A 12,566-nucleotide genomic window follows, 5' to 3' on the forward strand; every position below is an offset into this window, starting at 1 on the left:
TGATTGGTTGTTTCGTACATATATAGAGAGAGAGATAAGGCAGTGGAGCTAAATTTTTGTCACACATTATCTCATATTATTCTGTCACAACATTTTGACAGTTTTAACAACTATGTAAAAAACATTTTTATAAGTTACAAAATGTTGCTTTAAGGTGAAAAGAGTTCAATATTGATGGTAACAGGTGCTCTCTATCCAGTCTGACTAAGCCTGAGGTATTTTAATTACTAAAATAAGCAGAGATGGTACAGACATCGATCCATTAGGCGCCTCTTTACAGCCGTCATTAGGCCAGGGTACACTCTGTACAGGTCACCAGTCCATCACAGGGCAACACAGAGACACACAGGACAAAATACTAAGTATGAGCACAATCATAAGAACAACGTTGAGTATTCAACTGATGAAAACATTTTCTGCAGGAAGCAGGAGTACCAGGAGAGAACCCAAACATGCGCAAGGAGAATGTTTAAACTCCATGTACAAAGATTCAAACCCAGGACTTTTTCGATAGAAAGCAAAAGAGCTACAAACAGATACACCCCAAAAGTGAAAGCATAAACTCAAGAGGGGTTGAATAGAAATGCATGAAAACTCTGTTTTATTGTTGTTTTGAGACCATTTTAAACTAATACAATGGTAATGACATAATAATGCAAGAACACATTCTTAAATATCAGTAAACTTTAAATTCTAATGCAAATTTAACACTAGAACTGGAAGACATTTTAAATATCTAAAAATAAATAAACAGAAAAAAACAAATAAAATTAATGATGAAATCTCTATAGACAAAACTGTAATTTTAAAATAGGGCTAGTTGAGACCAAAACACCAAACTGTCATCCATTTTCTGCTAAAAAAAAAAAAAGAGAGAGAGAGAAAGAAAAGAGGAAAACGATAAATCATGCACATGGAAATAATTGAGTTTATTTTAATTTATCATACGATTAATTGATTTATTACTTTTTGCAATAAATATTGATTTTTGAATTTGTGTTGGCCCATCTGATAAGATCCACATTAGCTAAATGTAAAAGCTTCAAATTGATTAAACTTCTTTCCAGGCCACAAAATCACAAAATAACGTTAGCAAATATTATTGTAAGAATTCTTGGTAAGCTTTGATAAAAAATAAAAAAAATCACTGGAATATTCACAAACGCCGCGTTTTAATCAAACTTTGACGTTTTCTTTTGAACTGCCTTTTTAAGTGGGGTTAACTCTCACCACTGCCTCCGTCTGCAGGCCGACAGCCTCCCACTTCGCCCACCTTGGCATCCAGCAGAGGGACAATAATTCCTCCTGAAAGCAGCCCAGCTGTCTCTGACGCAGCGGAGCAGCCACAGCCGTTTCATCGTAATCGGGGCAAAACTCGGCAGGTTGAGGTCAAACAGTGGACAGAATGAGGCGGAGAAGCAGGCCAACTCAACTTTCACTTTAAAAAGCAATGCCTTTCATTTTCTGCACAATAATTTGCCGAATTGTTTTTGCAGAAAGCAGCCTAAAACGAAGAACCAGACGGAGTTGATCATTTTAACTTACAAATAAAAAAAAACTACAGTGCAAGCAATACTTTAGTATTACAAATGTATTGGCACTGAGATAAAAATGTGCTAATCTACATACTGAGTACATTTATAAAGTGAGTTGACATGTCATGTTGAGAATTTTATATAAATTTGAATTAGTATAATGCTTGAGTTGGATTGATTATATAGAGACTATTGGGCATAAAAGCAATGACACCACAGATTATTTTGTTTTTTTTAAAAAACAGAGTTTCTAAGCACATACAAACGTGGAATTTATGTAAAACATGGTAGTGGCTGTGTTATGCTCTGGGCCTGCAATTACATAGCACACTATAAAACACATGAAGGTGGTTTAACTTGAAAATGAAAGTCCACCTGCTGCCTTGACAATGCAATTAAAGTCAACAAGGAAATTGTTTTGGTTTTAACTCAGAAATTAAAGTGTATGAAGTTGATTCGACAACAAAAAACTAGTTTTCTAAGCATTGTTTTTTAAGTTCATTAATCTTGAATTATGAGTTTTAACTTAATGCTGCAAACCAAATAATTATTTCATAATATGCAAGAAAAAAATTACCCTCACCTTGGTAAAGAGCACACATTTTCACTCGTTATCAAGTTAAAATAATTACTTATTTTACTTTAGAATAAATTAAATTCTTGTTTGAAATTGCATGAATAAAATTTCTGATTTGATAATTAATTTTATTAAACATTTAGTGTGAACAGGACATTATCCTCAAACTTTAAAATAAACATTTACCTTAATAAAACACAGAACAATGTAACGCTCTTCCATCCCAGAACACAAAAACAAGCCGCTAAGCATTCTGGGAAATAGTTCCCACTCCTGTCTTTTTCTTCTTTCAGTTTTGTAAGTGCTAACCTAAAATCTCTCGTTTATTCAACTATTACAGGTTTGACAAAATTAATCAAAAGTTAACACAACTGATTACTGGAAGTTTATCTTTCACAAACTCACACATTTAGGTTCAAAATCTAAAACTTGCTCATTTTATTTGACTTAAAAAGTAGCAAACAGGTGGCTATTGGGGCAAACCATAACTTCTGCAAGTTTAAAAACTGATTAGGCTATCGTCTGGCTAAAACGCTTCTGTTTAAAGTCTTCAACAATATTAATGTCACACCATTTCTGTAGTTTAAACTCCTTTTTAAAAATGTAGGGCTTTTTTTCTCAGTTCACATAAACATTATTCCGGTTGTAAGCAAGTTATTTGTTGCAAGTTGCCTGTCAACTGTATGCAGTTGACAAAAAATGCATCTTTTGTTCTGTTGGTGGAGAAAATTGCAGAAAATCATAGCTTAACTACAAAAACGCTCCTTTAAATGTAGCGTGCTTTGCAGCAAACAAGCAAAAAGCTCTTAGGTCTTGTATATGTTGCTGCAAGAACACAAAACAATCAATATTTTTGCAGAATAAGCTAGATTAACTCAAACTAAATTTATCTAGTGGCTTTTATGCATTTCTGTAAAGGTAAAACAACACTGTGTCCCTCTATTTAAAAGAAAAATAACACAATTTAACATTATCTATTGGACAGTTTTAATGTACTTCTAAAAGGAAACCCATCTGGTATTTTAAATAAATTAGAGTTAGCATTTTATTGTTTCCTGACAGTTTTTAGCATGAACAAAACTTCCTTGGTGAGTTTGTGGTGACCCATTATCATGGTGGCAACATATCTGGGTACTAGCTGCTGCTTGCAGGAGCCTGGAGCAGCAGTGGTAACTTCTCCTTGACAGTGCATACCTACCAGGTTTGTGCCATCAGAAGTTGCAGCAAGACTGGCCTCCTGCCATGACTACAATCTAATCATGCTCCCTGTAGCTGGCAGCTCTCGCCCTCCAAAGGCTGCTGTCTGCATGGGGTCTAGCCACCACTCTGGCTCCAACATAAAAGGATCTCACCAAGAAGCAGAAACAAACAATTCACCAGCTCCAGATAGAAAAAAGGGGGTTTATCTAAAAATACTGTCACCCAAAATGAAGTAGAGCTGACGTTTTAAGAGAATATCAAACTTAAACCGGTTCATTGGTGCAGGTTAGGTTTTTTTGTTTACATGGAGGAGCTTGAACTATTTTGTTGCACTGACAGATTAATTCAAGTTCTTCTTTGGCTTCTTTTTGCAAAACAGAACATTATTTACCCTTTAAGGGAAGCGCTTGGTGACTGCTGTGTGCTGTTTCTGTTTTCCTGCCATTACGCATTTTCTATCTGTCTCTATTTGACCCATTATTCCTTATTGATGTTTCTTCTCTTGCTTGTAAATGTAGAAACATAAACTGAAGGCTCATGTTCTGACCATTAAAACCTGTAGAAAATAAATGCAAAGCCTGCTGCAGGCAGGAAGTGAGTCTCGCGGTGGGTTTGTGGGTGAAGCAGAGATGAATAAAGTCTGACCTTTACGTCCTTTATCACTTCTAGATTTTTATTCTCTGACTATTATATAAGCAATTAAAGCCAAAATAATGCAAAGGCCATTTAGTAATTTTTTTTAAAACAGATTATCAGTGATCTCATGGTGCGTTAAAGGTGGTCGTAACTAAAAGCAAAGTCTTCAGCTGCTGTTGCAGGATAAGAAAACAAATGGGTTAATATTTAAGGAGTTGGTTAATATTTAAGGAGTTGGTGAAAATGACATTTCAAGGCTTTCTCAAGTGTTTAGAAAATCAATTGCAGAATTAATCAGAAAGTAACTCATATATTTTCCTATGCTGTTGCGTCTTTCCACACCATCAAAACGAAAGACTCAAGTTGTTTTCTGGCGACTACAGCGATACTAAGGAAAATGTGCCTTAGTGGAAATTTGACACCATTGAATACAAGCTGGTGTGAGCAAAAAGAGGGAGATGTTGCCTATTGGTACATGACTTTACAACGTACATATTTTTAAAAACAAAAATAATTGAGGAATAAGTCTGAAATATAATTTCTCATGCATTCATACTCTGCATGGTAAAAGCGACTGAGATGCTCACAGAAAGTGTAACAAAGGGAAGAAAAGAAAAGAAAAGCGTAAGGAAAGTCAGGATTGACCTTCGTCAGCATCACCTCCACAATATTTAGTAACAGTATTGTAATGACACTTTCTTAGCATCATCCTGGTCTAATGTTTACACTTGAGAACTAAATATGGAACTAGTTATTGTTTAAGAGAAGAAGCACAACTTACTGGTTGCTGACAATGAAACTGATGGTGGAAGCACAGAAACCTCTCACATTTCAGGCCTTCAGTAAACATCAAAATGCAGATATTCTATCTACTCTGTGGTAGTCAGGAAAACATAAGTGAAGAAATAAAACTTAAGTTTCCCGCTTGATTTCACACTCAAACTGTTCAAGGTCACAGAGCAAACAACTTCTTACACTACTGAAAACACAGATTACTAGGTAACTTTTAAAAGTTAAACCGCAACAGACTTGATAAAACTTTATGACTAACACAGAAACTGTGGCTATAAAACTATTTGAGCAAAGTCACTCTTGCTAATTATGCTGAGGGCATTTCCTCTCATTTGCTGGATAGTCTTGCAATTAGTTAAACTTTGTTCGAGACGATTTTTATCTTCTCAAGATAGAACAAAAAAGTTAAGTGAAAACAAACTTAGTGTTTAGGACTTTTTATAGGAAATTAACTTTGCAGCTTTAGTCTTCGAGCCTAGTTTGTTTTCTTTGTTGTTCTGACACAGGAAGGATGTTTGTTTTGTGAACTTTCAGAACGACAGTCCGTTAGAAATGGTTTTGTGTGTGTTATAGCTGCCTGTAAATGCCCGGGCTCTCCTCTAAAGCCCTCCTCCATGTCACAGTGACGTGGTGGGCAAAAAGTGCAACGTGGACGGAGCAAATAACAACACGACGCATGAACCGAGAGTGATCCCGTGTCCACCTCCGCCCCCCAGCTGCGTCCGTGCGCCTACCTGTTCTGCCAGCCTTGGATCAGGTTGGTGTATTTGCTCAGCACTCCTTCCAGCTGCCTCCTGCGCGCATGCAGCTCCTGCTGTTGCAGACTCACGCCGCTGCCCTGCACCGTCCCCCGGCCGCCTCCAGCTCCAGCCGAGCCTCCCAGAGAACCGGAACCGGGGCTGTGCGAGCCGCTCCGACTTGCGGGCTTCCTGGGCGACGACGAGGAGTTGGCTCTGTTGGTCCCGGGACTGCAGAGCGTCTTTTCCATCCTGGCTTTCGGGGCTACAGAAAGCTGGCGGAGGGGAGGAGGAAGAGGAGAAGAGGGAGGATGGGGATGGAGCCGACGCAGCAGCCTGTAGTGGAGGGATTTCAGCAGAGCATGTGGCAAACAGAGCGACGAGTGTCCGCTGAGCTGAAGCAGAGGCAGTGGATGTTCATCAGCTGGTCGGAGCGTCCCTCGATGCGTCGGGAAGCTGACATAATCCTCGGTGTGTTGAAGCCGTTGCTCTCGCCTCTGCAGCAATGTGCGCTGTGCCAAAATGTTTCGGCTCCAGCGTTTTTCCTGCTGGGAAAGGAGAGCAGCGCGCAGACACTCCCACTCCACACTGAGGACCGGCCCCCGGATGTTGCAAAGCAAAAAAAAAAAAAAAAAAAAGGCAGGAAAACCCTGAGATGAGTCACGTTTCGCACCGAAACTCTGCAGTGTGTTGTCACAGCTGCAGGAGCGGCACATACCAGAAAAAATAGCAAATTACACTATGATGCTTGTTAAATATCCATCATATCAAGAAGAAAACCGATTTAAATATATTTCACTTAATAAAGGGTTGGACCCTCTCTCAGTAACACATGTATAAGATACAAAAAATAGGATATTGTGAAAAATCTCAATAGTATTTGTCGCTTATTTCAAAATCTAAAACTCATTAAATATGCACAGAAGAAATATTTCCGTCCTTTATTGCAGTTTTGTTTATCATGCGTTCAGAGCTGGTAACTAGTTACATTTACTTGAGTAACCTTTAGGAAAGAAATGTACTTTTGGGAGTATTTTTACTACGCCATACTTTTTACTTTTACTAGAGTAATTTTATTATGAAGTATCACTACTCTTAGTCGAGTAAGATTTTTGAATACTCGACCAACTGTGAATAACTGAATGGAGAGAAAACTTGTTTTAACCAAAAAATTAACAAGACACAGACACACACCTGCAGTTTAAAAAGAAAAAGTTTCATCACATATATATTGAAAGAATATATGAATTATTTTCATTTTAGTATTTAAAATACCAACATTTCCACATAATTATAGTTTGGTCATTCTTTTGATGTCATTGTCAAATATTAAATGACTGATGTTTTGATCAGTTGCTCTTGAGTAATCTTTACACCAAATACTTGAGTATATTTTCATGGACGGCTACTTTTTACTTTTACTTGAGTAAAAATATGTTGAAGAAGTGCTACTCTTCCTTGAGTATGATTTTTGGGTCCTCTGTCCACCTCTGCATGGGCTACAGATAAAGAAAACACACATTTTAGTGTCTCTGTAAATTAGGATACTGGGAAAAGTTATAGCCAATTCATAGAAAGTTAAGTGGAAGGAAAAAAGTACACCCACAACAGGAACAATCGCATTCTTGAGAGGATTGTCAAGCAAAATTCACAGAGGTTGGGTTGGACAGCATGTTTTAAATGTATAGGAATTATAATTGAGGACAAACTGCTGTTAGCAGCAAGAACAGAGCGGAGGAGACCTCTTTAAAAAGGACAGCAGAGGAACAGAATCAAATGGTCAACCTACAGGATTTAATAATGAAAAATCTCAAAAATAGAAGATGTAGAAAGTTACACCAAATAAGGTGGTGTGCCTTCCTGTGGCAATGAAACACAGTAGGATATACAGTATAAATTTTGTTTTTATATTCACTTTCCTTTGTGTCAAGACAAAGATGGGTCTTTATTTGGCCTTGACAGTAACAATTTTATTGAACCCATTTCCTGAGTTATGAACATTATACATCTGTCTCACTTGAAAGTCAAGTTTTCTTGTCTTTCCAGTCTTCAAGTTTGGCTAAAACATGAAATTCCTTCCCACTAATCCTACTAATACCACCTTAAAGGTTGGATTTTTCTAAATTTTACATTGTGGCACAATGACACCACAGCAATGCATTAATTTTCCCTGCATCAATGAAACTCTAAAAGCCTCATCCTCCAGGTATCAACCTGCGCTCGTCCCCGTTGGCACAATCACGGCCATGACAACCAGAATAAAAAGGTCACGCTAATGAGAGCCGGACAGAGGAGCATCGCAGGCTCTTGGAAAACTGCAGGCATTGTGTTGAGAAATCGAAGGCCTACCAGATGAAGCGCTGCAGGACTCTTAGATAGACGGATATATTCTGCTGTGCATCAGCTGACGCAGTCACAGAGATCAATAAAACTGAGTAAAAAAAGCCACATCTCTCCAGGCAACACAGAGTCAATGGTTGTTAAAAGCTTGTGCTTGGAGTCAGGCTGGAGTCAGCTGCATTTCATCATAAGAGCACATTGTCCAGTGGAAGATTAAAAGTTTTCACTATTATACAAGCACATATTTCCTGAAAACCTTTTCAATCTTAATTTCTTTTTTTGGCTTCTGTAGCGTTTGGTCTCTGAGGTCATCAAGGGTTATTATTCATGTTCCTCCACACCATCTGCATGTCAGCATCTTTCCTTCAAGAAAGTCTCTTTTCCTCATATTTAGTTAAAATATCCATTTACTTTGCACACGCTCTGCTACCTTCATAAAATAACGCATAAAAATCTTTCTTAGCACTGAAAACCAAGCTATTACCAACAGAGCATAATACCCACTGTGAGGCATGGTGGTGGCAGCTCATGATCATAAGTCAACGTCAATTTATTTACAAAGCACTTTAACTAGGAGTGCACCGATTTATCAACCAGTCAATTTCCTTAATTTTGAGATATTGTGGTCGCTGCTACTTACGTATGGAGCTGATTTCACTTGCAGATATTTTCTACCTCTGCAAATGTTTAAAACTCAACCACTTCCTCTTCTGCTCTGCTGTGAGAAAGGTTTGACTGACAGACCGGCCCACCAGGTCATGTCTGCACGCTAGCAGTTAACAATAGTCACCTCACTGTTGCCATTTCAGCGACTTTCTTGTCATATTTAATGACATTTCAGACAAAAAATTGGTATCGGCCCAAATCTGAATCAGGCTCTTTAAGGCTCTTTAAAGATCGGTAACCGGCGATCGGCCAAAAACTGTAATTGGTGCGCCCCTAACTTTAACAGATAGCTTGTTACTGCACCAAAATGCTTTACATTAAGACCACAGTTAGATCAGACTCAGCAATAAAACACGGCAACTGAAACATATAAGATGGAACTGTGGCTAAAATTATAAACAGTCCCAAATACTACTCAGTTTTGACCTTCTTCAGTTGAAGCAGAAGAAGGATCACAGTGAGTCCAAGCAGACTCCCAAATCAACAAAACTGCTTCACCTGAAGAGGAGTGAAGTTTCAGTCAGGTGACCTGAAGATGACCAGGTGGACAACAGATGTCCTCACAATCTGAAAGACCCAAAAAACGTTTGTGAGACAGAGGAGACATTCATCGACATGTAGAGATGTCGGATGTTCATAGACGTAAACCAAAGACCCAAATGAATCAAAATGTGTTTCAGCAAAGTTCTGGTGCAAGAGTGTGCACACATGTGCAACCAATTTACTCTAACTTTTTTTGCTGTTTACATTTTTTTCTCTAAATAGATTAGATATAATTACTTCTACTTTCATGAAAAAACTGCACTCTGGACAGCACATTTGGACAGCACACAGTTTTTCAATGTGAGGAAAAACTGACTCCGGAGTCAAAATTCATATTTCTTAAAGCCAAAAGAAAGAAGTCAAAGCCATAAAATGCAGAGGATTTACTTGAGAAGAAAGTTTTGGCAAGAATTCAATATTGCTGACAGATATCTGTGTGCTTATTAATCTCCTCCCAGCTGCAAGAACATCCTGCGTCATTAAATAAAGGACATCCTTAAACACTGACAACTTCATTCATCTAACAACAACTGCTGCTGAACTAGTTTTAGATGTATTTTCACATGTATAGAGCTTCCTGCTGAACAGAAATCTGCATAAAGTGAGAATGTGAGCATTCAAACTAGTTCTGGTCTTACTTTAGAGTTCTGCTAACCTGACGCTTGGTTTTCCAAAACATGTTCAGAGTTAACTGCAATGAGGCTCCATGTTTGTGTTTGAAGACTTACAAAAGCTGAGCAACAAATACTTTGTAATAATAATATTACTTTACATGTTTCCAATGCACTTGAATAAAGCCACAAGAAACTGCCTTCTGTTAAATCATCTCACTTTTCTTGTCTCCTCATCTTTAATCATTTTTTAACCTTCATTTTCTCTGCCAGCCACGATGTTAAATATTTAAGATTCTTTAAAACAGCCGTGGTATTCTCATCGTGACTTTGCTGAAAAGGAACATGCTGCTTTAAGACTCCGAGGAGTTTGTCCTCGAAGCAGACCTCTAAAACATGAATGAGTTCATTCTCCAGCTCTTTGACTCAGTATGCGTCCAAACTCCTCCTGCTTCAGATTTATGTTGGCTGAGGCCGACCCTCATCTTCCTCCTCCGCATGTCTGCTCTGCAGCGATTATAGAAGAAGACCCAACATGGCCGTGGCATGAACGTTCAGGTGGCATCTCATGAATTTTATTCTCTTGCAGTTTCTCTTTTTGACTCTAAATATAATTTATTTATTGTAATATTCAATAAATTGGAGTATGCGTTCTAATTAGATGCATTTGTCAGATTAAAAGTACTTTTTAAAAATAATCTTTAAGCAATAAATGCAACTATCCTTGGATATTTGGGTTTTCTTCCACATTTTGATTATGTTCTTATTGATTATTTATGTTCTATAGATCTTGCCATATTAGTTAAATCTGTTGTTTTTAGTTTCTTACTTTATTATTGTGTTTGGATTTATTTCTCTTAGATCTGTGTTTCTAGTTTGCAGTTCCTTACTTTGTATTACACTGCAAAAACTAACTTATAAGTTTATAAGTTAGTTTGACCTACTAATAAGTTAGGTCAAACTAACTTATAAGTAACTTTTCATTTAGATATAGGAGCTTGTTTTAAGTAATTTCTTAATATAAATTTTTAAAAGTATTAGTTCTACTACCATTAAATACACTTATAATATGCTTTTGTCCCATGTTATTGGTCAACAAATACTCTTTTTTTATCAATATTAAGAAATTATTTACTTAAAGCAAGCTCCTATTTCTTGCTGAAGTTACTTGTAGCTTAGTTTTGTCTTTTTTCAATTGTGCTAAGATATTTGTGCTAGAAACTAAACAAAAATACTTGGTGAGATTTTGTGTTTTTTCAGTGTAATTCCTCCCTGCCTTCTTCCTAACTCCATCTTGGAGTGTAAGAGTAAAGAAATCGTAAAAAACATTTTCAGAAAATATGTGAAAACCTTTACTTCTTGATTATGCACTGTTACTTGTTAGTCTATTACATAAATTGTGGCGTAAGGCTCAAGGAGTATTTAATAGCTTAGTAAGGCAGTGTAACAGGGATTCTACCTGTTAAACAGAGGAAAGGAAAGACTTTGGTTTAAAGATGAACATCTCCTCGCTCTGATGCCTTGATTTTCCCATCATGCTTCACCTTCCTTCACCGCAAAGCCTGAAAAGTGTGACGAAGAGTTGTGTTAATTGATTAAATCTGTCAGAACTCTCGTTGTAAATCCGCACGCGTTCCTGAAAAGGTCACTTGGAGAACTTCCGAAGAAGAAGAAGAAGAAGAAGGGGAGAAGGAGGATTTGTCCTGAAGCAGCCGTCAGAATTTGAATAAGCACTGTTGTATGTTATCTGCAGCTTATCAGCTCTTGGCTGTGTAAGCTTGTCTGTCCTCGTTTCAGATGCACTGCCAATCACTTTGTGTGCTGGAACACGTAATCAGGGAGAGGCCAAAACAAACCTAGATAATAATTCACAGAAAAACACACTTTAGCCCTGGACTGTTTCTGTGTCCTATTAAAAAAATGCAGGAGTAGATTAACATGTTACTCCTCCTAACTGTTCCAGACAGCTGTGGAGATGATTGTTTGTTATGATAACATTTTATCTGCTCTATGGCCACTCTGCAGTCCATCCGAGCTTATCTCATGTGTAAATAAGCTCAGGGTCTGCTTTCGCTGTGGTTTCACACCAAGGCGATCTTAACGTTGTGATTACAGGTCAAGCAGGGCACGGCTCCGTCTGAGCGTTTAACGTTTACAGGAAAGGTGCAATTCGGTCTCAGTACATGCTGTCATGTTTAACGAAGACCAGAAACCTCGCCTGTAAACACCTCATAGAGCTATTGACCCAGTTTGCTGACGAGGTCAATTCACTCTGTAGTGAGTGTGTATTTGTCTTTGTTTATGTTCCCCATTTAGGAGCTTTTCTATCAGATGTAGTGACTTTCTGAAGGCCAGTGGAGCTGTAATAGGGACCAAAGCAGACTTACTGCTGCATGTTTATGGAAAAGGTTTGGAGGTATAGTGTTAATTAAATTTAGGTGAAGTTTAGGGTTTGGAATACTATGATAATAGGAAGGGTTTTGGTAAATGTAAGGCAAAAGCATAAATGAATGGAAGTCAATATAAAGTCCTAAAATGGGTCAGTTACAAACTTGTATTGTGTTTGTGCGTGTGTGTGTGTGTGTGTGTGTGTGTGGGTGTGTGTGTGTGGTAGATTTAATTTCTTGGTTTGTGCCAGTGAGTAAATATTTGACTGCACTGTGCACCTCAGTTTACTTTTCATTACGAGAGAAAAAGCTTTTAAAAGAATTCACACTCCTTAAATCTATTCATCTCATTTTATCAAGTCACAGCTACAAACTTCTATACATTTTAGTGAGACTTTATGTGATGGAACAAAGCAAAGCAGTGCATGAATGTAAAGGGGAGGGAAAGTAATTCATGGTTTTCAAATTTGAAAAGTGTGGTGTGCACCTGTGTCTGTTTTCTCTGAGTCAATACTTAGTGGAACCAGGTTTTCTGAGATGTC

General features: G+C 37.7%; 1 protein-coding gene across 1 annotated transcript in view; it reads right to left on the reverse strand.

Moving 5' to 3' along the window:
- Positions 1-6,063, reverse strand: part of osbpl10 (oxysterol binding protein like 10) — an 85,229-nt gene extending 79,166 nt beyond the window's left edge. Inside the window, exon 1 of the mRNA XM_014474545.2 lies at positions 5,475-6,063. Within this exon, the coding sequence (XP_014330031.1) occupies positions 5,475-5,728 (254 nt within the window). The 5' untranslated portion in view covers positions 5,729-6,063. The remainder of the gene's footprint in view (positions 1-5,474) is intronic.
- Positions 6,064-12,566: the final 6,503 nt, after the last annotated feature.

Source organism: Xiphophorus maculatus, chromosome 13, assembly GCF_002775205.1.
Source record: "Xiphophorus maculatus strain JP 163 A chromosome 13, X_maculatus-5.0-male, whole genome shotgun sequence".
Taxonomy (NCBI): Eukaryota; Metazoa; Chordata; class Actinopteri; order Cyprinodontiformes; family Poeciliidae; genus Xiphophorus; species Xiphophorus maculatus.